Source organism: Phyllopteryx taeniolatus, chromosome 12 (assembly GCF_024500385.1).
Source record: "Phyllopteryx taeniolatus isolate TA_2022b chromosome 12, UOR_Ptae_1.2, whole genome shotgun sequence".
NCBI classification, from domain to species: Eukaryota; Metazoa; Chordata; class Actinopteri; order Syngnathiformes; family Syngnathidae; genus Phyllopteryx; species Phyllopteryx taeniolatus.
The window spans coordinates 22756605-22781604 of NC_084513.1; the positions used below are offsets into that span (position 1 = coordinate 22756605).

Here is a 25000-nt window from a genome sequence, read left to right on the forward strand (position 1 = left end):
CTTATTGCACATTTCCATTTCTTGTTTATTATTGCGCTGTTTTTTTTCCATTTTTTCTATAGCCTATTTTGTGTTCATTTGTTTTGTATATGTGCAATAAAGATTTTTTTTGTTTTGTTTGTTTTTTTAAATAGTGCAAGGAGTAATAACGCACTTCTGATTCGCTTGTCATTCGTGACTGTCAATGCGAATAGGGACTTAGAGGTCAAGTCCGAGCCCTATCTGGGACATATTCCTGCACTTAAACAAGGGTTCACTGTACAGTGGTTTGCTTTATAAATGCAGTGATGTAATAAAGACATTGCCTATCTGGTTCAAGGTTTTATGATGACAACAGTTTGAGGTTGGAACCAATTAATTCAGAATTAATTAATAATAATAAATTAATTCACAATTTGTAATTTAGTTTTATTTTATTTTTGCTGACCTGGTTCTGTGGCAATGGAGGTTGGCTCTGAGCGTCAGGCGCCTGGCCCTGGCTGTCATTGCCCCCCACCGGAGAGCCACGCGTGGTGGCCGTCATGCTCGCCACGGGGCAGATCTTGGCAATCTTGGCCTCTTTATGCAGCGCTGACCAGGAGGGAAATCAGAGCCACCTCAGCCGTGGAGCGGAGCGAAGAGAGGCCGAACACGCGAGAGGACACAAGCACCTGGAGATCTGGATGTGCCGCTGAGACCATTGCATAACCTGAAGTGAGGAGGGAGAGAAGGGTTAAAGGTTGATATTAATCAGCAGGCTAGGGGAAGTCACTTGTAATAAATATGCAAACAGACTTTCATTCCGTCAATCAGATAAAAAAATAAAAAAAAAAACACCATTGATTTAGGACTTCCAAGAGTTCTCAACTCATGAATTCTTAAGATTCAGTTCAACACAGAGAACCCCATATATAAATAAACATGGTCGGACAAAAGTGTGTTCAGAAACAATACTTTCCTACCCTTTCATCAATAATTGTCAGATGTAAGGCAACTGCTATTTGTTTTGTCATTTTAAATCAGATTCAGAATTTGGGAGCTGTGGTGTATTTTGAATGGAGAGGATGATTTTGTCTGGTTATTTGCAATTGTATTTTATGTTTTACGTATATGCTGTTTCGTGTAGAGTTTGTCTACATTACATTGTACAGATTGTTGTACAGTGCCGTGAAAAATTGTTGGCCCCCTTCTCAAATTCTTATATGTTTGCATAGTTTCCCCACTTTAATGTTTAAGATCATCAAACAAACGTAAATATCAGACAAATATAACACAAGTGAACTTAAAATGCTGTTTTTAAATGGTGATTTTGTTTATTAGGGGGGGAAACCTATTCAAAGTTACCTGGCCCTGTGTGAAAAAGTAATTACCCCCTTGCTAAATCAATTAATTGTGACTAATCACAATTTTGTTAATTTTCACTGATTATACCCAAGCCTGATTACCTCCAGACCTGTTCAATCAAGAAATCACTGAAACGATCCGTCCCGACAAAATCGAATCGGATAAAAGATCTAAAAAAGCTGCAACAACAACCAAAGATATTCCAGAACAGTCAAGAAATAAAGTAACTGACATCAGTCTGGAAAAGGGTTACAAAAGCCATTTATAGAGCTTTAGGATTCCAGCGAACCATAGGGAGATCCATTATCCTCACAAGAAGAAAACATGGAACAGTGGTGAACCTTCCTAGGAGTCGCTAGCCTACAAAGATTACCCCTAGACACAAGCAATGACTCATCCAGGAAGCCACAAAGGAATTCAGGACAACTTCTATAGAACTGCTGGCCTCCCTTGCCTCTGTTAAGGTCAGTGTTCATAACACAACAATCAGGAAGAGACTGGGAAAAACATGGCATCCATGGCAGAGTTCCAAAGCCAAAACCACTGCTGACCAAAAAGAAATAAAGGCTCGTCTTACTTTTGTAAAAAAATTTAAATGAAAAAACATCCGAAGACTTTTGGGTGAATATAATATGGACTGACGAGATGAAAGTTGATCTTTTTGGAAGGTGTGTGTCTCGTTACATCTGGCGTAAATGTAGCACAGCATTTCAGAGAAACATCATCATACCAATCGTCAAACATGGTGGTGGTAGTGTGATGGTCTTGGGCTGCTTTTCCTTCAGGACCTGAACAACTTGCTGTGATTGATGGAACCATGAATTGTGCTCTTTAACAGAAAATCCTGAAGGAGAATGTTCAGCCATCAGTTCGTGACCTCAAGCTAAAGCACACTTGGTTTCTGCAGGATAACGATCCAAAACACACCAGCAAGTCAACTTCTGAATGGCTTAAGAAAAAAAAAAAAACTGAATTTTTGGAGTGGTCTAGTCAAAGTCCAGACTGCTTGCGAGCCATATCGTATTAAAAGTATGGGAACATACCTCAAGCAAGCCGTAAACGAACGTCCTCTCCTGTCCTGAGCACCGGTGACCACCAACACACATTTTCCCCCATTTTGTCCTCATAATATAGTCGGCGCGATCCACTCTTGTGGTCGTCGCCACGGTAACGAGTGTATCCGGTCGCATTTGAGTTGACAAGATAAAGCCCAACGATCGTAAAAAACGGGATGCGGTGGTATCGGAATACAAGATTTTATTGCACTAGTCTGATATAGTACAATCTTGAAAGAGCAAATTTGTCTTGTAGTCTGATCCGGGGATTACTTGTTGTCTGTCTCAGACGTGTTGTCTGTTCCACACCGTCGACTTTTTTTTTTTTTTTTTTTTTTTTTAAATAACTGTATTGGCCGCCAGATATTTACGGGACAACGCCAAAAGACACACGACAAGGCTAAAAATAAACTAGCTTTTGGATTCAAAGATACTGTGCACGATGGCGAGGCGGAGTAGATGTCTTTTGCGGAGTCATTGATTGGATCGGCGAATTATGACATTAAAGCCGATCAGCATAAAATGCTAATTATCAGGCAATACCGATCAGGCCGATAAAATCGGTGTAAAGTCTACTATTAACATATCACAACGTATTAACCTTTTAGTCCATAGTGAGCAAACAAACGACCAAACTAGACAACTCTGTCAACAGCAAATGTGTCACAAAGCAGCAATTAATGATTTTTATTTTTTTTATTTTTATTTTTTAATCATCACTCACTGTAAAGGAATCCCAAGTCTTTATCAGAAAGGCAATGTCATTTGTCAGGAATTTGTCTAGTTGAGGTATCCAATCAGTGTCAAACCTGTGGCCTCCACCATCAACCAAATAAATTGAATCCCTTCATTGCCCTGCAAGAGGAAATTAAATGTACACTCTGTAGCCAAGCATACAAAGTGGGATTGAGACAGTTTCAAGCCCTATTCAGATTTGTATTTTTTTTTAATTGTATTATTTATTTCTTTAAATTGGGGAATATTACAAGTCACACCCATATTTGTGTCGTGAAAGACGAGTGATTGGTCCCTCCCAACAGGATGAATTTCTGCCATGTGATAAATTTCATCAGCTGCAATACTAATATTGGATAGTTAAAGCAGAGTTACGACTAAATTTTAGACTTTTCAACAAATACTAAAATCAAGTAATGAAGAGTATTACGTGTATATTTTACTCATATATTTTGCATTACCCATAGAGACAAGCAGAGCTAGCTTATGTTGTATACTGTATCTACAGTGGGTACGGAAATTATTCAGACCCCCTTAAATTTTTCAGTTATATTGCAGCCATTTGCTAAAATCATTTAAGTTATTTTTTTCCCACATGTACACACAGCACCCCATATTGACAGAAAAAAAAGAAATTAACATTTTTGCACATTTATTAAAAAAAGAAAAACTGAAATATCACACAGCCATTGCTGTGACATTCATATTTAACTCGGGTGCTGTCCATTTCTTCTGATCATCCTTGAGATGGTTCTACACCTTCATTGGAGTCCAGCTGTGTTTGATTGTACTGATTGAACTTGATTAGGAAAGCCACACCCCTGTCTATATAAGACCTTCCAGCGCACAGGGCATGTCAGAGCAAATGAGAATCAGGAGGTCAAAGGGACGGCCTGAAGAGCTCAGAGACAGAACTGTTGCAAGGCACAGATCTGCCCAAGGTTACAAAAAAAAAAAATTCTGCTGCACTTAAGGTTCCTAAGAGCACAGTGGCCTCCTTTATTGCTCAGTGACGTTTTTTTTTTTTTTTTAATTAATAAATGTCTATGTCTCAAAAGTGTTCTCTGTCAATTGACTGACTGTTGTCGAACTAGAGCGGCTCCAACTACCGGAGACAAATTCCTTGTGTTTTTTTGGACATACTTGGCAAATAAAGATGATTCTGATAATCCTTAAATGGAAGACGTTTGGGACGACCAGAACCCTTCCTAGAGCCGGCCGTCCGGTCAAACTGAGCAATTGGGGGAGAAGAGCCTCGGTGAGAGAGGTGAAGAAGAACCCAAAGATCACTTTGGCTGAGCTCCGGAGATGCAGTCGGGAGATGGGAGAACGTTCTAGAAAGTCAACCATCACTCCACCAGTCGGGGCTTTGCGGCAGAGTGGCCCGAAGGAAGCCTCTCAGTGCAAGACGCAAAGCCCGTATGGAGTTTGCTAAAAAACACCTGAAGAACTCCAAGATGCTGAGAAATAAGATTCTTGGGTCTGATGAGACCATGATAGAACTTTTTGGCCTTAATTCTAAGTGGTATGTGTGGAGAAAACCAGGCATGCTCATCACCTGTCCAATACAGTCCCAACAATGAAGCACGGTAGTGGCAGCATCCTGCTGTGGGTGTGTTTTTCAGCTGCAGGGACAGGACGACCGGTTGCAATCGAAGGAAAGACGAACGCGGCCAAATACAGGGATATCCCGGACGACGAAAACCTTCTCCGGAGCGCTCAGGACCTCAGACTGGGCCGAAAGTTCACCTTGCAAAAAGACAATGACCCTCATCGCACAGCTAAAATAATGGAGTGGCTTCAGAACAACTCCGTGACTGTTCTTGAATGGCCCAGCCAGAGCCCTGACTCAAACCCAATTGAGCATCTCTGGAGAGACCCGAAAATGGCTGTCCACCAACATTCACCGTCCGACCTGACAGAACTGGAGAGGATCTGCAAGGAGGAATGGCAGAGGATCCCCAAATGCAGGTGTCAAAAACTTGTTGCACCATTCCCAAAAAGACTCGTGGCTGTATTAGCTCAAGAGAGTGCTTCTACTGAATACTGAGCAAAGGATCGGAATACTTATGGCTGTGTGATATTTCAGTTTTTCTTTTTTAATAAATGTGTGTACATTAATGAGGAAAAAAATAAATGATTTTAGCAAATGGCTGGAATATAACTGAATGAAAAATGTAAGGGGGTCTGAATACTTTCCGTACCCACTGTATCTAGCCCTGCTTTCCCGTTGTTTTTTGCTGTCGTTTCAATGCTTCGCCGTGTAGTAGTCACATTGAAGAGTTGAAGTTGAAGAGAGCCAACACAGTTCACCTGTTCCGTGTGCTCCAGGTGTTGGAATGAAAATGTTCACATTTGACCAAACCAATTGCTCCAGAGTTAACCGGATCAAGTGTGAGGATAGCCTTAGAAAGAAAACGTATTACAATGCCAATTTTTAAAACTAGTTAGAAAATTTTAATTTGTTTTTAAAACGTTGAATCACATGCATTAACTTGTCCAATAAATGGCATTGTGAAGCCAAGCCGTATGTCAGGACTGAGGTTTCAGTTTACAGTGTAGGAGCTATGACACCAAGGTCTACATCGAGTCTTGCAAGTAATTTTAAGCGTTTGTGTAACATGTGTATGATTTCATGATAAGCTATAATTGCAATCTTGATGGCAATTGAAATAAAATCAGTATCTTATTCATCGTTTTGCAAGGTAATATCCTGGCTCACCAAATACTAAATGCCATACAAGTACCTAAGCAAAAGATGGTTGAAAGCCAGCCGCCATCACCGCCGCCCCCCTTCCCCGCCCCCCACCTGCTAACCATCCACTAGTGTTGCTAACCGACCTGACGTGACAATTTTCACGCTAAAAGCCCATTCTAGAACAAACTTTATGTCGACCAGCCTTTTGGACTGAACCGGCTTTACAACATTCGTGCATTCACACAGCGTTACGCACAGTAAGGCGCAGTAGGAACCGATAACGAATGAATGCAGCGTCCATGACAGCACCAAGTCCGATACAATAGTACAATAGTAAAACAAAAACAAGCCCTGTTAATTAATTGCGGCAAATGGCTGGCAAAATTGACGTCTGCTTTTAGAGGCAGAGGTTAGTGAACGTGCAAGGCGATCCACCCAAACAGCCGAGCCTCCGCGGACAAGCGGAGGGAGGCCTTGTCGTCAAAAGCGAATTGCGTTGAGACGTACAGGCCTCATCATCGCTCGGCCCGGCCTGACATTACGTTCTCCCTCCCATTGCACATGCGTTGATAAACGAATGACAAGTGGGCGAATTTGAATTAGGGCATCTCGCTCCTGGCGCTGAAGACTGGGTGGGATCGTGAGGCGCTCCCCGTTAACAGAGTTGTGCTCCCGAGTCGCCATTTGCAGTTAGCTCAGAACATGCTAACGATGGGTTAGCCGCGAGCGCAACGTCCTGAGTTGGTGCAGTTCGCTAACCCCGTTGTACTTTGACAAGCACCGAGCTCATATGACTCAACATTTAATGATTTTGTCCAACTTGTATGTAAAGCAACACTCTAGTAAACAAGCGGAAGGCAATTGTTTTGTGAAATGAGATAAGGTTGCGCTGCTCATGAATAACGCTATAACTCAACACAGGGGACGTCTATTTCCTGAAATTCAACAGAGTTCAGACGTCATATCACCCAAGTTTTTAAACTCAGGCCCCACATCCTTTCAGTCATAACGAACGAAAAGACAGCCAATAATACCAATGTAGCATTTGCCACAAATGCTGTACATTTAGGTTGTCAATGTTTGTTCGATGAGCCAAACATTTTTTACACTGTAGACAAAACATTTATCGAAATTGCTCAGCTAGTAGACAGTGTCGACAACTGACGGGTAGTTAGCACTAGCCCGGGTCCAGCCAGTAAAACCGGGTGAGTTCGTGGGAACGAACGTGATGTTAAGACAATGAATTGCATTTTAACCACCTTGACACACAATCATACAATCAAAAAAGCGGTAGCCGTGAGTGGGCAACATGCCAGCAACTGAAAAGCACCAACGACACAGATGCGATAGTTAGTTACCTGCCGTCCACCACAGCAGCTGACGCTAGTCGCTTACTAGCCGTGCGGCTAACAATCCGCTCCACGGAGCTAGTTGGCTAACAACTCACCAGGAATTTGATAGGACTTCGCCTCTATTCACCGGCTACGTCCAGCCTTGAGCGGCGGTGTCGTCGTATATTATATAAACGTGGCCTGGAATCGGTGACGGCTTTTCGCAGGAGACACCGACCCGCTGCCAGAGACCTCTCTAATTCCGACGTTTCCCCCCTCTTGCTTCTGGGTGTTTTTCCCTGCGTCACCGGCGCAGTCACAGCCCCCTGACTCCCGACCGATTTCTGGGGCTTGTCACTTGGGTCCCAGCAGCAGCCCTCACTCACACACAACTTGAATCACTTCAACATGGCGGAAGCGCAGTCGGCTGCGAGGCCAGCGGCGCTCCGTTTTTAAATAGGCCACACGAGTAAATCCAAGTCCAAAAGCGTCGGCCCTCGTCTGTAAGGAGAGATTGCGGAGCAGCCCAGTCAACAAAACACCATCTGAACGGAAAGTGCATTTAACTGCTCTTCGGTCCGGAAGCTTGGGAGAATCCGGTTCCGTCGTTTGGCTCAAACCGGACTGTGAGCCCAGCCCACCCACCCACCACACGCTCATGTTGCGTTCAGTGACACATACAAGTCGACAATTTCATGTTTTTGAGCCGCTTCATCCGTTATGGTGCTCGAAAAGACCGACGAACCGTGAACTCAACTTGCAAAATGGCTACTGGACCTGTAAATAGCAAGTGAAACCAGCCAGGAGGTGTTTTTGTTTGTTTGTTTAAGCATTGATTTTTTTTTTCTCGTCTTATCAAATCAAGTCCTACTTAGTAATGTGTAGTCGCCCTTTTTCGAGTGTAAAAGATCGTCCATGCGGTACTAGTCATGGATGTTGCTAACCTGTCAAGTCGCCGCTACTCCAGCGTTGTATTCACAGAAAATACTGCAAACGAAAACTTTCGACCGCCAAATAAACTCCACTAATCGCACTTTCAATTCTCCAACCACAAGTGTGTTGATGGCGGCTAACTCGTTCGTTTGCATACCCTCGTGTGGTTTAGCGACTACAACAACGATTTCATATAAAGGTGCCTTTGCAGAATCCTTTCAAGTATGTGATGTTCATGTGCGTGTCGTCTTTATATGTATTCGGTCGAGAACATGGACGTGATTGTGCCTTTTTTTTTTTAAAAAACGGTTTTGATAATAAATGCATATAGACGCACACGGATAATGTGGTGTTTTAATTACATGTCAATAAAACAGACTGGAAGCGTTAATGAAAAAGAATAAGTGTTTTTTGTGGGGAAATGGAACGTCGCACGAACAATTAGACCAACAATACGACAAAATACAGGACTAAAAGCTAAATATTTCATTGACCCTTCTCATTTAAGAAAATGTGCCTGCTCTTCATGTTAATTAAATTAAAATATTTACACAATGACAGCTAACTTTGAATTACTGAAAAGTAAAGTTTTGGTGCATGATAAGAAATGCCAACACATCCAAACAATCAGTAGATACCATGCAAATGTGAGTAGTGTCAGAGCAATTGAAGAAAGGGTGGGATGTCATCATATCAGTGTCACATTAATGGATTCTGTGATAATGTAAATATTGGAAGACAACAAGATCACAATATGGAACTGAAGAAAGAAAATCGTATAGAACTTCTAATCTGCTTTGAAAGAAAAACAATTCATAGAAAACATGGGGTAAAGGTTGCTTTTATCAGTAGCAAGCATGTAATGTATACAGAGACTATGGAGATTCACAACTGTACATACTTGGTTTTCATCAGGCAGCAGCAATATTGATTTTTGATGCTGTTGATCTGTACTGCATTATAAGAGATGACGATCCAGAACATTGCAATGAGAATATTTTGTCCCACCCCTCTTAAGTCCCACGTTCTGTCTGCGATGCCATGACATCGTTGATTTTCTATACACGATGTCGCTTTTGAACTTTCTGCTCAATTATCATTCAAGGTTTGTTTCGTAATAATTGATTAAAATAAAAGCTCATTTGTTACAAAACAGCAGATTTTGTTCTTTGACTTACAATGTGCATAAGACATTTAGGAATTGTAATCACACGATTAGCCGTTGTACCACTGATGTCCATCTTGCACGTATAGTTGTCAGTCCGAAGCTGAGTTACATGGACCCCACAATGCCACATACTGTATGAATAATACAGTGTAATGTACTTTTATTTAAATGAAAAGTAGTTATTAAATGCTTGGACTGGTGTCTCAGAAATGCTGTGATGAACAGCAAGCAGACTGGCAAAATAAAACTGATGGTGTCAGATGGCAAGATAATGATCCTGAGTAAAATGGTTTTTGTTTCGCTTTATGAAAAACGGCAGGAGTTTCTGAATGTATCCAGGTCTGGAACCAACTTAAGACATTAAATGTATCCAAAATTCATTGGACCATTTCCAAGTAATTGAGAATGCAGCTGCTTGGCTTTTGTCTGGATCCAGTAAGTTCAGGCTTACACTTTACATCATTTTAGGATTCGTTACAACATTTTGAATCACTCACAGCCTTCATACTTGGTGGAATAGGTTTTCCCAAAATTTAAAATATCTATGGTCAGGTTTCCCAAATGAAATTTCATGATTTGCAACATATTTTCTGAAGATGCTAATTAGATTTTTGGATATACATCTAGGATTTTTCTCCTATTGCTTAATAGGCCTTTTCCATGAAAAGTAACACAAATGCATATTTGTGTCTTAAGAGTTCCTTTTTCCAAATGGTCCTTCTATGTCACTCGCAAGACAAGCTTGTGATGGGCTTAATGAATAGTTGGGATCATTTATGCCGCAGTTTGAATGAAGGGCAACACCTGTAAATTGTGCAACTCGCATGCTTGCTACGAAGCTGATTTTGTCTTTACCGTTATGCAAAAAGACTATGTCAGTGGGCCATCACCATTTGCTCTGTCAACAGGGGCGGAGCTACGTGTTGGCCAGGGGAGGCTGTGGCCACCCTAGACTGAAAGTTGGCCATCCCACTGTCCCCCCCGACGTGTTTGGCCACCCCACACAACATTTTCTGGCTGCACCATTGTCTGTCAGTGGGTTCTATCAACAAAGCTGTGGCAGAATTTAAGTCGGGATAAGATTGACGCAGAACCTCATACATTCTAAAGGATGGCTGTTCTTTAAAGGTAGAGTATGCAGTTTTCAAACTGCTAGCAAGATTTGAATGGAGCCTCACTTCAATCCCCGACCCGTCCCCCAGCGTCTCTGCTCAAAGAAACGCTCCCAGCTCACAATGTCATCGTGCATAGCAGCTATATTGCTAGCATGGCTTACTCATGATGGAGTATTGTCAAACACAAAAAGTTATCTGTTTGATGTTGTCATTTTTGGAATATAAAATCAATAAAAAATATAAGAGAGGTGATCAACTTACCCGCTGAGACGTTGAGAACCAAGTCCAGCTATATGCCGCCGTCCGTGTATAGGACACCACCATTATATGTTTTTACGTTTGATTTGTCTCGAGAGCTGTCCAGTTCCTTCTTTTTAACTTTTGTTGCCAACCCGAGTTAAACAATCCAGCCAAGAAACAATAATAGTCTCCTTTGTAAGAAACTGCAATGTGTCATCGTGAGGCTGTGTGTGCAGTGGTGCGCATGAGCAAATAATTGACAACAACCCTCGATCATGCCTACTTTCTCTACAGGCTCTGATTGGCTAGTCTTGTCACCCTGTGACTAGTTATAAAATAATAATTACAAATAATTTAGAGGCATAACATCAGGCCAGAGAGGGATGATTTTTCAAAAGATAATTTTATTAATATTCTACTGACATACAGGCAGTTTTAACAGAGATGTGTTTTGTTTGTTTGTTTTTTTAAATTGCAAACTCTACCTTTAATAAATGTAGTTGTAGTTCACATAGTTAAGTTACACAATTACTTTTGTCAGTTTTAACACCAATCGGTAATGTTTAGCCTTTAAGGTCACTGCTGCTTTTGTTTGATCACTGAATAAAGTTGTTCTTCATAAAGAAAAATGATCATTGTTTATGATTTTTCCCATACAAGCTAAAGAACTCTCGTTGTTCAGATTACATTTGCATTCGACTGCCATGAAGTTACCATAGTGTATTTTCTCTGAATTATCTTTCCTATTATGGCCTAAAATTGTAAACCACCAATAATTTTTTGAAACGCAGGACTTCAAGCATGGGAGAAATGTGCCCAGTGGATGGACAACTGGACCTCAGACAAGTAGTACTGTATGAGATAAATGTTGCCCACTCGACATCCTGGTCATCCTGAAAGGGGGATCCCTCCCCTCTGTGCTCCTTTCTTGAGGTTTCTTATTTTCTCTCTCAATGGGGTTTTGAGTTTTTCCTTGCCTGATTCTGAGAGTTTAGCTCAGGGGATGTCATCAATCTTTGTCAACTGTGGGCCTATGAAAACCTTTGAGACTGCTGTGATTAAGGGTTCCAAATTAACTAGACTTTATTACAAATCACCGAAAAATTTACAACTGATGTATGATATGTGTGAAAAGTAGTTTCTGAGCAATGTTAGCACACATTTATTGAAGAAAATTACCTTACGTTACCTGATTATATACTACTAATACCTTGAAAATAAATGTAAACTTAAAAATACATTTCAATTGAAAAAGATTTTTTAATTGTTTTTTTAAACAGTTGGCATTTTATAGGTGTAGCCTTTCCTGTTTCCTGTTCTCTAGTATTAGTTAGCATCACCCTTTTCCAAATATTTACCCTTCTGTGCAGGCATCATTCAAAGAAAAGCCAAAGAAAAACCTAAACACACTTGGAGGTCTCATTCTTTAGATGCTCACTGAGCTGAATCCTCACGAGACTTGCTGACGTCAGTCACGGTGTGGTTTATTTTGTTACATTTTTTAGGCTTTTTTTAAAGGAAAAAACCCCACTTGGGACTGTATAATAATGTCATAATAACAGACAACATATCCACCGTGTTAGTGGAATGCGTTGAGGCATGTTTCAATGAAAAATGTAATATAAATGTACATCTGAATAATGCAAAGTTTCTTTAATTTGAATCCTATGTGAGGATGCACTTTTGAGGCCCAGTTGTCCTACAACCCAAAATAAAACCAAGGCGGTATAAATATATATATATTTTTTTTTTTTGCTGAATTGGATTTTAAGTGCCTTTACCGTTATTAATCGACTATGAAAACGAGCCATTTAACTGGGCGCAAGCAGAAGCTCGCTCGTCTGGATATGTATTTTTTCCCCCTTGAATGACTCCTACTCCCGGAGGCTCTCGTTTGGGTTTTCTCCTCCACCAGCTAGCTACGAATAAGCCCCATTAGCAAAGATGGCGACCGAGCAGCATTGAATACGTTCCCGTAGCGCGTTTTCACCGTTTGCTGTCTTTTACAAACCTTTCCGTAGAAATTCCTCAACTCGACCGCGGAGAGAAATGTAGTTAGCCTGCGGCTGAGCATTTTCCTCCAGGATTTCGGCCGCCACAAGCCCACAGTCTCTCGTTTTAGCGCTGGTCGAGCCCCGCCGCTAGCTAGCTTGCTCGTCGCTGTCGTCAGTCTTGTAAAATGGCTCCGGTGCAGATAGCCGCTGACGGGCAGTTGGTGCCACTCGGCGGCCCGGTGGTCTCGGGTCCCCAGCCGCCAGCACCCGGAGCCCTGGCCACACACGGGATACGACTGAGTGTGCTGATCGACTTCCTCCTGCAGAGAACCTACCATGAAATCACCCTGCTGGCGGAGCTGTAAGTAGCTGAAGTGATGAAGGCCTCAATCAACTCGCCCTCTTCACGCTGGAATAGGAGGATGCTAGCCAGCCTGGAGTCCCTTTTCCCCCCTCTTCAGATTCATAAAACATGAGATGCTTCTTGTTTTTGACCTAACAATAAATACTGTTGAAAGTAGATCGAAGTTATTAACCCGAAAGGGGGGCGTTTCCGGCAAACGTCACCGTCTTGCTGTCATAACTGCAAGAGGAGTACACTCCGCGGTCACTTTGTTAGGTACACCCGATCACATCTAATCCTATCCAAAACAGTTGGAACACCTCGACATGGATGCTATTCGTTTGCCCGTCTATGGCGTTTTGCAGTTTTTGTTAGCACTCACCTAAATAGAGTTTTGTAAAGCAAATCAAGGCTGTAACTAACAATTACATTAAACATCGATTCATCTGTTGATTATTTTTTCAATTAATTGATGGATTTGATTTACATAATAAAAAAAAAATCATTCCTTTATTCAAAACAGGATATTATTTCAAGTTGATAGTGCAGAAAATGAACAAACATAAATTGATTATGAGTAAGTTTGGTTTGGTCTGCATCATCTGTCACAAAATAGGCAAAAATGTTGATTGTTTTCCAAAGTAAAAGTAGATGTTTGCAAATGTTTCTAAACACAAATATAATCAATCTGCTTTCATGAGGCTGATGTTGATTTGGACAATTTTAAGTTAAATGAGGTCTCTGAACAATAAATTATCACAATGTTTTGGTAATTGATTAGTTGTCGGTTAATTTTTCCACCTCTAAGGCAAAGCTATGTGGTTGTTATGTGGCATGAAACAACTTGAAGCCGCTTCATATTTTACAACTTGTTCACTATCTGCCACCATTCAGTGCTTGCATTTCAAATTTTTCAAAGCAAAAAAAATCATCCAAACGCCTGCTGGTGTTGCAAAAAAACTCCTTCGTTGGGTCACACGTTTCTCAAGGCACGACTGGATGTCACATTAGTGATCATCCTTTAAAAATTGTCAGCTAAACAACCCGATAACGCTTATTGCTGGGTTATCCCCACTTAGTCACATTTAAAAAAAAAAAAAAAAAAAAATTAAATTAAATTTTATTTTTTTGTTTTTTCAATGCGATTATAATTTATCAGCAGGATCTCTCTATTTGTGGTCTGGGGGGGGGGGAGGGGGGGACCACTGTAGCTTAATTTAATGCAATTAATCCTTGACAGCGTCCACCAAAACTCAGCATTAGCTTGACAAAAGCAATGTTTTAGATAAAGCTTTTGTTTTCACTTTAGATTGTGCAAGTGTAGCTAATATTGTGGCTGAAGATAATTGCTTCACTTTCTTCAACAAACAACAAAGCAAAAGTGAATTCAATACCGATTAAAACTCTTTGCATTGGATGTAATTCAGTACTCCTGTTCTTCTTTTAGGCTTCCAAGGAAAACGGACATGGAGAGGTATGTTGAGCGTTTTTATTTTACTTACCCAGCCTGTCACATGCTTTTAATATCAGCTTTTAATTGACACTTTTATAAAAGGAAAATCGAGATTGTCCAGTTTGCGAGTCGTACCCGGCAGCTATTTGTGCGCCTCTTGGCCCTGGTTAAGTGGGCAAGCAATGCGGGGAAGGTGGAGAAATGTGCTGTAAGTTTACATAATAATAATAATTTATGGAATATGGAATTCCACTTATTCACTTTTTAAACTTATGGTCTCCATGGCGACAGATGATCTCCAGCTTCTTGGATCAGCAGACCATCCTGTTCGTGGACACAGCGGACCGACTAGCGTCGCTCGCCCGAGACGCCCTGGTGCATGCGCGCTTGCCCAGCTTCGCCATCCCCTTCGCCATCGACGTCCTCACAACAGGTTCCTACCCGCGCTTGCCCACCTGCATACGAGTAAGTCTGCTTCGAAGCTTTCACTATTAAAGGCTTGAGATTTCCACTGCACATTTTAAAGACCAATTCCACTTACTGCCTGTGTCAGATTTGTACATCAATATCATGTGACCTGTATAGAAGTTTATTGTGTACGGTAGATTTTGTATATCGCACTGAAATCTATCTATCTATCGATCGATCGCACAGGATTGCCAACTACTGTTAGGGAGAAGTTCAGCGAAACGGCAAGATGCAAAGCAGACTAAGCGGAACAAATAAAAGACTCTCCCGCACAGAAGATCTTGGCGCGACCACGTCATCGTCAACTGGAATGCTAATTGCCGTTAAACACGCCTCGTCCCCATAACTTAAGTTCACCTTCAATACTGCGCAGTGAACGTCTTCACAAGAGGCAATACGTCTCTTAAGTAATTAATTAGAGAGACTGTTTACTTGCCTCGGTAGGTGCTGCTATTTTGGTTTGCAAGAGTCCAAATGTCTGTATGTGCGCAATAGTACTGAGGAAATTGCATTTACTGTTTTTACTGATGGGCAAAAGGAGGCCCAGATACTTGCTCTATTTTTTTTTTTAAGCGTGACTTCCAACATCATAAGACATGTTCTCTGCTTTTTTCGGATAGGATAAAATCATTCCGCCTGACCCCATCACGAAAGTTGAGAAAGTGACCACGCTGAACCAGCTGAATCAGATCCTGCGACACCGCCTCGTCACCACAGACTTGCCCCCGCAGTTAGCCAACCTCACAGTCGGTAAGCATCTTTCATCTTGTCACTGTGTTGTTGAGCTCTTTTGACTCATTTGTAAGCATGTTTGCACACGCAGCTAATGGCCGTGTGAAGTTTCGAGTGGAGGGAGAGTTTGAGGCCACGCTGACGGTGATGGGTGACGACCCGGATATTCCCTGGCGACTTCTCAAGTTGGAGATTCTTGTGGAGGACAAGGAAACTGGTGGTAAGGCTTGACGCAGGGTACTCTGTTTTGCTTACGTTATCATTATTATTAGTTCTTCTCAATCTTCTGGTCCACTCTTCAATGACTGCGTGTACGTCTTCTGGCAACAGATGGCCGAGTCTTGGTGCACAGTCTGCAGGTGAACTATATCCACGAGCTTGTGCAAGCACGCCTGTGTGCGGATGAGAAACCACTGCAGGACATGTACAACTGCTTGCGTATCCTTTGCTTGTTTGTGTGTGTGCGTGAGTGTGCGTGCGTGTATGTGTGTCTTACTATTTACATACTTGTGCGCAGACATTTCTGGGGCAGAGCACCTGTCGCCCAAATTATTCATACAATTGAGAAAAACATGAGCATATATTTAACTTATCTGTTTATTTTTGTTAACACAACAGGGTCAATAATACAATTATTAACGAAGCAGGTGACTATTAACAAACGTTAGTTTTTCATGCTCTACAAACATGAGACCAAGAAAAATCATTTACAAACTTTTTTTCGACGATTAGTTAACCTCTAACTTGCACAACTCGATTTAAAAAAAGTTTGGGTGGAATTGATGCCAGAGAAGGAATTTTATTTTATTTTTTTTAATATTGACGAATGAAGGACAAAAAGGGCTGCTGCAAAAAGGCCGGGTGCTTGTGCACCACCTAGTGGTAATGTCTGCACATTTGCAAGGGCCGCTATATTGTCACAGTGCAGTGGAAATGCAAGTCACAGGTCTACCTGATTCTCCTCAAGTTTAGGAAGGAACCAAGCCACCTAGTCCGTTGGTCACACGGACCAGACACTAATTGACCAAACATGTTGGAATGGGTGTAATGTGTTGGAAAAAATAGAGGGCCTTTTATTTGCTTTTCGACTGCTGCATGACTGCGCTAATCAATGCAATCTCTGCTCCGCCCTTCCTGCACCGGCACCAGCTTCGCATCTCGGCACATCAAAGAGCAGCTTGTGTAGCGGACAACCGCCTCTTTTTACAAGCGCTGTGACGAGGGATACGCGCACGAGTGTGCATGTTGAATGCTGATGGGGTGATGATGTGTGTGATACTTTTCCACACGTGTCTTCTTTAACGCCATTGTTTCCAGACTCCTTCTGTCTCTCGCTGCAGTTGGAGGTGCTCCACTCACAGACCTTAATGCTTGTCAGAGAGCGGTGGGGGGACCTGGTGCAGGAGGAGAGATACATGCCTGCAAAATACCTCACCCTCAGTGTCTGGAAGTAAGCCTTTCAATAGCCTCCGCGCACATTAACATGGCCATTTACTTGCCATGGACACAAGGGTGACCAGACGTCCATTTTGTGGGACCTAAAAATAATCTTTGATTTGATTACCTCAGTCTTCCATTTATTTTGCTTGGGACCCTGCCCTGCCGTCAATACTGGAAAAAAAGTGGTTAATTGACACCACCTTAAAAAGGTTTATAATTGTTCAGTATATCTATGTATATATATGCAACGCCCAATTCCAATGAAGTTGGGACGTTGTGTTAAACAGAATACAATGATTTGCAAATCATGTTCAACCTATATTTAATTGAATACACTACAAAGACAAAATATTTAATGTTCAAACTGATAAACTTGATTCCATCCATCCATTTTCTGTAGCGCTTTATCCTAACAAGGGTCGCGGGTGTGCTGGAGCCTATCCCAGCTATCTTCGGGCAGGAGGCGGGGTACACCCTGAAGTGGTTGCCAGCCAATCGCAGGGCACACATAAACAAACAAACATTCACACTCACATTCACACCTACGGGCAATTTAGAGTCTTCAATGAACATAGCATACATGTTTTTGGGATGTGGGAGGAAACCGGAGTGCCCGGAGAAAACCCACGCAGGCACGGGGAGGTCCAAAGAGGAAAAGAACCATCCGGACTGTTATGGACGCAAAGTTCAAAAGCCAGCATCTGTGATGGTATGGGGCTGTGTTAGTGCCAATGGCATGGGTAACTTACACCTCTGTGAAGGCACCATTCATGCTGAAAGGTACATACAGGTTTTGGAGAAACATATGCTGCCATCCAAGCGGCTTCATTTTCACGGACGCCCCTGCTTATTTCAGCAAGACAATGCCAAACCACATTCTGCGCTTGTTACAACAGCGTGGCTTCGTAGTAAAAGAGTGCGGGTACTAGACTGGCCTGCCTGCAGTCCAGACCAGTCTCCCATTGAAAATGTGTGGCGCATTATGAAGCGTAAAATACGACAACGGAGATCCCGGACTGTTGAACAGCTGAAGCTGTACATCAAGCAAGAATGGGAAAGATTTCCACCTTCCTCCTTGGCCCGGAGGACACGACGTCCCCAATTTCCAAAAACAATTTGAAACGTGGACTTGTCGGACCACAGAACACTTTTCCATTTTGCATCAGTCCTTCTTAGATGAGCTTGGGCCCAGAGAAGCCGGCGGCGTTTCTGGGTGTTGTTGATAAATGGTTTTTGCTTTGCATAGTAGAGTTTCAAGTTGCACTTACGGATGTAGCGCCGAACTGTATTTACTGACATTGGTTTTCTGAAGTGTTCCTGAACCCATGCGGTGATATCCTTTACACATCGATGTCGGTTTTTGATGCAGTGCCGCCTGAGGGATCGAAGGTCACGGCATTCAATGTTGGTTTTTGGCCTTGCCGCTTACATGCAGATTCTCCGAACCTCCATCCATCCATCCATTTTCTAGCGCTTATCCGAGGTCGGGTCGCAGGGGCAATAGCTTTCTCTCCCCAGCCACTTCATCCAGCTCTTCCGGGGGGATCCCGAGGCGTTCCCAGGCCAGCCGAAGGATGTAGTTTCTCCGGCGTGTCCTGGGTCGTCCCCGGGGTCTCCTCCCGATGGGACCTGCCCAGAACACCTCACCGGGGAGGCGTCCGGGAGGCATCTGAATCAGATGCCCCAGCCACCTCATCTGGGTCCTCTCGATGTGGAGGAGCAGCGGCTCTACTCTGAGATCCTCCCGGATGACCGAGCTTCTCACCCTACCTCTAAGGGAGAGCCCGGATACCCTGCGGAGAAAACTCATTTCGGCCGCTTGTATCCTGGATCTTGTTCTTTCGGTCACGACCCACAGCTCGTGACCATAAGTGAGGGTAGGAACGTAGATCGACCGGTAAATCGAGAGCTTCGCCTTCTTTACCACAATGGACCGATGCAAAGTTCGCATCACTGCAGACGCCGCACCGATCCGCCTGTCGATCTCCCGTTCCATTCTTCCTTCACTTGTGAACAAGACCCCAAGATACTTGAACTCCTTCACTTGGGGCAGGATCTCATCCCCGACCTGGAGAGGGCACGCCACCCTTTTCCGACTGAGGACCACGGTCTCAGATTTGGAGGTGCTGATTCTCATCCCTGCCGCTTAACACTCGGCTGCGAACTGCTAGAGTGAGAGTTGGAGGTCACGGCTTGATGAAGCCAACAGAACCACATCATCTGCAAAAAGAAGAAGATGCAATACTGAGGCCACCAAACCGGACCCCTCTATCGCCTCGGCTGCGCCTAGAAATTCTGTCCATAAAGGTTATGAACAGAATCGGTGACAAAGGGCAGCCTTGGCGCAGTCCAACCCTCACCCGAAACGAGTCCGACTTACTGCCGGATATGCGGAGCAAACTCTGACTCCGGTCGTACAGGGACCGAACAGCCCGTATCAGGGGGTTCGGTATCCCATACTCCCGAAGCACCCTCCGCAGGACACCCCGAGGGACACGGTCGAACGCCTTCTCCAAGTCCACAAAACACATGTAGACTGGTTGGGCGAACTCCCACGCACCCTCAAGCAAACAGACCACAAACATTTTTATGCTGCAGGCCGAAAATCAAGAAGCAATGTCATTACATTGTAATCGATTGTGGTCTACCACTGCATGGAAGCACAATCATTCACATCAGCATCGCGATGCATCGATTGTGATTTATTTCAACACCTCAATGGTCTCTATATGTAAATGTGGCGCACCAACGCTGCGTCTCCGTTAGGTCACCAAAGCTCACCCAAGCGTTCTTTTATTCGCCCCAGCCAACAGGTGCTTGGTAGGAAAACAGGAACAGCCTCTGTGCATAAAGTCACAATCAAGATTGATGAATCAGATGGATCGAAGCCGTTGCAGATCTCGCACGAGCCCCCTCTACCTGCGTGCGACTCCAAATTGATGGAGAGAGCAATGAAAGTAAGTTTTATTAGTTCTAAGTTGGCAGTTTGTGTGTGTAGGAAATGAATGATGCTTGCTTCCCCCCATGTTTAGATTGACCACTTGTCCGTGGAGAAGCTTCTGATCGACAGCGTTCATGCGCGTTCCCACCAGAAGTTGCTGGAGCTGAAGGCCGTTCTGAAGGGCAACAATCCTAGCGACAGCTGTACGTGATTAACTCCACTTTCTTATCAAGACAACCGTGCAAAACCGTGATAAAACTCTGACTGTGGCTTGTGTTTGAAACAGTTAAGGTACCGTATTTTCCGCACCATTACGGGGTCTATTTCTGTACTTAAGCCGTACATAAGGCACACCGTATTATTCGGCACATGCTAAAACAAGGTAACAGAAGCAAAACAGTGAGTTCTGTTGAACTTTATTCGACTACGTATTTCAAAATACACTCACGTTATTTTTTGATCAATCTTTTGTCACAAATCCATTGAAGTCCTCATCTTCTGTATCTGAATTGAACAGCTGGGCAATTTCGCCATCAAACACGCCGGGTTCCCTCTCGTCATTGTCGGAGTCAGTCTCGTTGCCGGGGGGCCGTTCAGCAATGATGCCGGCTTACGCGAAAGCTCGCGCAACAGTCAAAGCAGATACCTTAGCCCAGGCATCCACAATCCATTCACATATGGTGGCGTAACTCACCCGGCCGGCGCTGTCTCCCAGTCTTAGTAAAGGTGTGCCGCTCGCAACTTCACTTTGAATGCCCTGTTTACACCAATGTCCAGCGGTTGGAGTTCGCTGGCACTTGCTGCGCCACGGTAGTCCTTGCGCCGATGGCGAGATGGCGTCTTTTTATAAAACGAAAGCACCAAGACGGACCTCCTTGAAAGTGTTCGATCTTCATGTCTTGTGCCATCGTTATTGCCTTCAGCCGAATGGTGACTGTAGAGAGGCTTCTCCGGCTGTTCTTGTGCTTGATTTTGAATTCTATCGCGGCTGCTCTATTCCCATTAACAACCGCGTAACTGATAGCCTGTAGTTTGAATTGTGCCTCGTAAACATGTCTCTTCGCCGATGTCATTTTCGGGGGTCCTTAGCCAAACAAATGTTGTTTTGCAGCATACCGGTAGTACAGTATACCTACCGGAGGCGTGGCGGAGGTAAGCGTACGTACTGTACGTAGCTTTACGTCATGTTCTCGAATTGGTTTATGGCTGCCAGCGTGCGTAGTGTACGTATTACGTCCCTATGTCGGCGGGAAATGGTCCGACAGTCAATGAAGCGGAGCGCTTTCCAAAATCCCACAGCAACATTTTTACAGACTTTGGAACTCGGTTCACACACAAGGCGCACCGGGTTAAAAGGCGCACCGTCGATATTTGAAAAAATTAAAGGCGCGGAAAATACGGTACTCTGTAAGGTTTCTTTTTCTGCTAAGAACAAGAGATCAGTCGAACGTCTGTGAGTCATTACTGCCACAATTGGCCTATAAAGGTGACTATCAGATGTGCAGGTGAATAATTGCACTGATTGCACACTGACCTTTAAAAGAAAAAAGAAAAAAGCGATGCGCTGAATCCGCAACAAATGAACCGCGATATCGCAAGGTATTACTGTATAGCAAAATATCTGCTAGCCTGTGGCGCTTTCATTGCAGGAATATTTCTTGAATGAATGCCCCGACTGTCATCTGCATGGCAGAGAAGCGTTACTAAACGTATGTTTCTATGTCTCGACTTCAGCGTTCATTGAAACCGCTCTACCCACTCTCGTCATTCCCATACTGGAGCCGTGCGGTCGCTCAGAGTGCCTCCATATCTTTGTGGACTTGCATTCTGGCATGCTGCAGCCCATGCTGTACGGATTAGGTGAGCGGAAGCCGCCAGGAGCCGTCGTATCCGTCTTCGGCTGTAAAATAGCAGCGCTTTCTTCCGTTAGATCAATCAATGCTGGACGACATTGAGAAAACTATCAACGATGACATGAAGCGCATCCTGTCTTGGCTTCAACAACTCAAGTAAGTCTGCCTGTCACAGTGTCGGAATATTTGCCGCTGAAAGAGGACAATGGCACTTCAGCGGTACAATCTGACGCCTGATTCTAGCTTGTCAAATCTGGCAGAATAGCTGTCATGACATCTTTCAGTCTGACCAAGAAAGGGTGTTCAAATAGGTAATGATGTGCTAAGCAATGTCTTGATTTTTGGACAGATTCTGGCTGGGTGAGCAGCGCTGCAGGCAGTCGGTGAAGCACCTTCCCACCGTCTGCACCGACGTCCTTCACCTTTCAAACACCGCTTCGCACCCTGTGGGGAACTTGTGCAAGCACAAGCTCTTCATCAAGCTCACACGTCTTCCGCAGTACTACATTGTCAGTCCATCTCCTTAGCAATAAGCGTAAGACGTCTAGCTTCCTATCCGACATGGTTTCTCCTTTCTGACTCGATGTTCAGGTGGTGGAAATGGTCGATTTGCCGAGCAATCCGACGGCGTTGCACTACAAGTACTCCTTCCTGTTTGTAACTCAGCTGGAAGGCGACGACGGGCCCGTGTGCGCGCAGCTCCTGCAGCATTTCAAGCCCAACCTGGAACACCTCGTCCAAGACACCACTTCGACGCGAGCGCACCGGCCCGTCTCCAAAAGAAAGGTCAGCAGTGGCATTTTGTCTGTTTGAATGCAAATACGAGATGAAACAACCTGTTCCACGACGATTGTCCACCAATCGTTTTGTACCGTAGCGGCTGTGGTTCGCGTTGTTGTAAAACTTCACAGGCTATGTTTTAAGTAACATTTTAATATTCTTCAAGGACATCAAGTGAAAAAGTGTCAATTCCTCACATAATGTCCATGTGAGTCACATCGGAGATGCTCTTCACATTTAGGCCTGTCACGATAATTGCTATCGACTTGTCGTTCGATAAATGAAATGAACACGACAGTTTTTCTGGAAATTGTCATTGTTGTGGAAAACACAGCGAGCCGACAGAGTTGGACGGCTGTGTCATTAGCCACAAGTGGGCGCGTGGAACGCCGGCGGACCGGTACACTCTTGTCGGTGTTGGTTCGGTCCAATACTCCACAGCCTTGCTCCGTGTGCAGCGCGTACCTTCACACAACAGAGACACTTAAGCGAAAGTTAAGTTTACTGTGTTTGCTAGCCCACGAACTAACCTGCAAGCTAATGAGCTAAGGCTCTAAACAGCTCGCTCCACTGCGGCGAAGTCGTTGGAAACGTCAGCGCCTCTCTCCGAGTTGTTGTGTGTGTTGGTCCCCAATTAGGAAAAACAAAGTAAAGTTAACCGTTTATTAAGCATAACCTCAGTGGCCAGTAGTTGACTACAGCGAATGAATATCAAGGTATATTCCGTTGACAGGTGAAGGGCTCATCTTCGGCTGACCAAACGTCTTTATCTTTATTTCAGACCCCGGGGATCCATATCGCAGAGTAAAGAAAAAATAAAATAAACATTAATATAGAAACAAGAAAGGAAATACGACAATAATAACAACAGCAATACTGCTTTAGAAGCAAACAAATACAAATTAATTAAGGGTGGTCTTTATTTTTCATGATATCAGAGGCATAAAAAACAACAACCATATCGTTTATCGTGATAGTTTTGGGGAAAATATATCCGTTATCGTGACAGGCCTAGTCACACTTTTTTTTGTTTTTGTTTAAACATTTGTCATTTTCATGTACCGGTAAAAGTAAGTTAACCACAGTAAAACTAGTCCAATCTTCTTAACTTGGTCAACAAGTTACAAGGTTATGCTGGACAGAATTATTGCCAGCGTTTGACTTCATTTTGTCTCGTCATGAAACCTTTGTCAATGCACAGGCAATTTTTTGAAAAGTAACATTTTACAGTCGTAAAAAGAGTGTAAGAGAAAGAGAAGAAGAATACAGAGCTGGCAAATGTTACGGAACGTCCTTATTTTGTTACGGAAATCACTGAACGTTCACTCGTTACGGCCGTAAAAATTATTGTTACAGATATTGGGGGGAAAAAAATCCAGTGTCTGACATTACCGCTTGGTGCACGCTATTTTATTACGCCACCCGGCTGCCAAGCTGCGGAGGCGAAAGTTCTCTTCGCGTCCGGTGTCAACGCATTAATCACCTCCATGGTAGCGAATAAGCTACACTTCTTACCAAAGTGTCACAACGGGAGGACGAGGAGTGGCCCGGCGAAAGTGCACGACCATAAATTGGTCATGGAGGGTAAGGACTGACTCACTGAAGGACTTGCAAGACTTAAAAAATATTGACAATGAAAAGTGAGAGTTTTCAACTTCGTCTGTGAGCTGGTTTAACGCGCTGCCCACCTGACATCACGTGGTAAGTTTTTGATGATGGAAGGTTGAAATCTCATATACTAGTACTTGGATTCAGGCTGCAACTGCGTCCACCATTGCAAGGTTGATGTAATAAAAACATTCAAATGACAAATATTGAAGCCATTTCTTAACAATTAGGATTCTAACTGTTGCACGGAAATGTTCTTGACAACATTTTGAAAATATGGAAATTTGCACAAATTGTTCTGGAAGTGAATTTGTATAGGTTGGCAGATCTGAGATTAGAACAATCAGCGTTAATTTCCATGACAAATGTGTAATGCGAAGGTGAGTACGATGTCAGTACTTTTTTTGTAAAATGATCTGTAAAGCTTAAACTTAGGTTACCCGTTTCAAGGAAAATACATATATTGTTTTCAACACAACCACATTTAACCAGCAAAACATGGTTATAGTGTAATTATTTTAGAAACTGGTTATACCAGTACTGCGGTTACCTAAAGCATCGCTAGGAAGATACAAGCTATGAAATAAACCCTTGACTGTATCACGTTATTATGGCCATAAGGATAGGTTTCTGTCAATGTCTCTGTAGATGACTGGCGAGCAGGCAGAAACGGAGCCAAAGAAGCCCAAGCGGTCAGGGGAGATGTGCGCCTTCAACAAAGAGTTGGCGCACCTAGTGGCCATGTGTGACACCAACATGCCTTTTGTTGGCCTCAGAACCGAGGTGAGTC

General features: G+C 43.4%; 3 protein-coding genes and 1 long non-coding RNA gene across 10 annotated transcripts in view; 2 read left to right on the forward strand and 2 right to left on the reverse strand.

Annotated features, from left to right (window-relative positions):
- Window positions 1–12743, reverse strand: part of usp9 (ubiquitin specific peptidase 9) — a 65827-nt gene extending 53084 nt beyond the window's left edge. Inside the window, exons 1-2 of one of the 6 annotated variants that reach the window (XM_061791361.1) lie at window positions 12610–12743; window positions 428–688 (exon numbers count right to left, since the gene is read on the reverse strand). In XM_061791361.1, coding sequence (XP_061647345.1) covers window positions 428–523 — 96 coding nt within the window. In that variant the 5' untranslated portion in view covers window positions 524–688; window positions 12610–12743. Of the gene's footprint in view, window positions 1–427; window positions 689–2053; window positions 2073–7169; window positions 7680–12609 lie in introns of those variants that run through there. The other 5 variants (XM_061791364.1, XM_061791363.1, XM_061791359.1 and 2 more) reach the window with 5 other exon arrangements.
- On the forward strand, window positions 7822–11528 carry LOC133486369 (uncharacterized). The gene is made up of 3 exons (XR_009791007.1): window positions 7822–9678; window positions 10152–10371; window positions 11390–11528. It is a non-coding gene; the product is annotated as an uncharacterized LOC133486369 (long non-coding RNA).
- Window positions 12744–12777: 34 nt separating the features above from the next.
- The window catches only part of med14 (mediator complex subunit 14), a 25592-nt gene continuing 13369 nt past the window's right edge, over window positions 12778–25000 (forward strand). For both annotated transcript variants that reach the window (XM_061791365.1, XM_061791366.1), the window contains exons 1-15: window positions 12778–12953; window positions 14383–14409; window positions 14491–14596; window positions 14680–14853; window positions 15477–15606; window positions 15680–15808; window positions 15919–16026; window positions 16906–17038; window positions 19835–19985; window positions 20061–20172; window positions 21704–21829; window positions 21900–21978; window positions 22172–22331; window positions 22414–22608; window positions 24859–24993. In XM_061791365.1, coding sequence (XP_061647349.1) covers window positions 12778–12953; window positions 14383–14409; window positions 14491–14596; window positions 14680–14853; window positions 15477–15606; window positions 15680–15808; window positions 15919–16026; window positions 16906–17038; window positions 19835–19985; window positions 20061–20172; window positions 21704–21829; window positions 21900–21978; window positions 22172–22331; window positions 22414–22608; window positions 24859–24993 — 1941 coding nt within the window. The remainder of the gene's footprint in view (window positions 12954–14382; window positions 14410–14490; window positions 14597–14679; window positions 14854–15476; window positions 15607–15679; window positions 15809–15918; window positions 16027–16905; window positions 17039–19834; window positions 19986–20060; window positions 20173–21703; window positions 21830–21899; window positions 21979–22171; window positions 22332–22413; window positions 22609–24858; window positions 24994–25000) is intronic.
- On the reverse strand, window positions 17881–19521 carry LOC133486367 (uncharacterized). Its single transcript, XM_061791388.1, has one exon. The coding sequence runs from the start codon at window positions 19163–19165 to the stop codon at window positions 18503–18505; it is 663 nt and encodes a 220-aa protein (XP_061647372.1). The 5' UTR covers window positions 19166–19521; the 3' UTR covers window positions 17881–18502.

Coding starts and splice junctions, on each gene's coding strand:
- LOC133486367 (XM_061791388.1), bottom strand. CDS start 19,165: ATGAGAATCAGCACCTCCAAATCTGAGACCGTGGTCCTCAGTCGGAAA.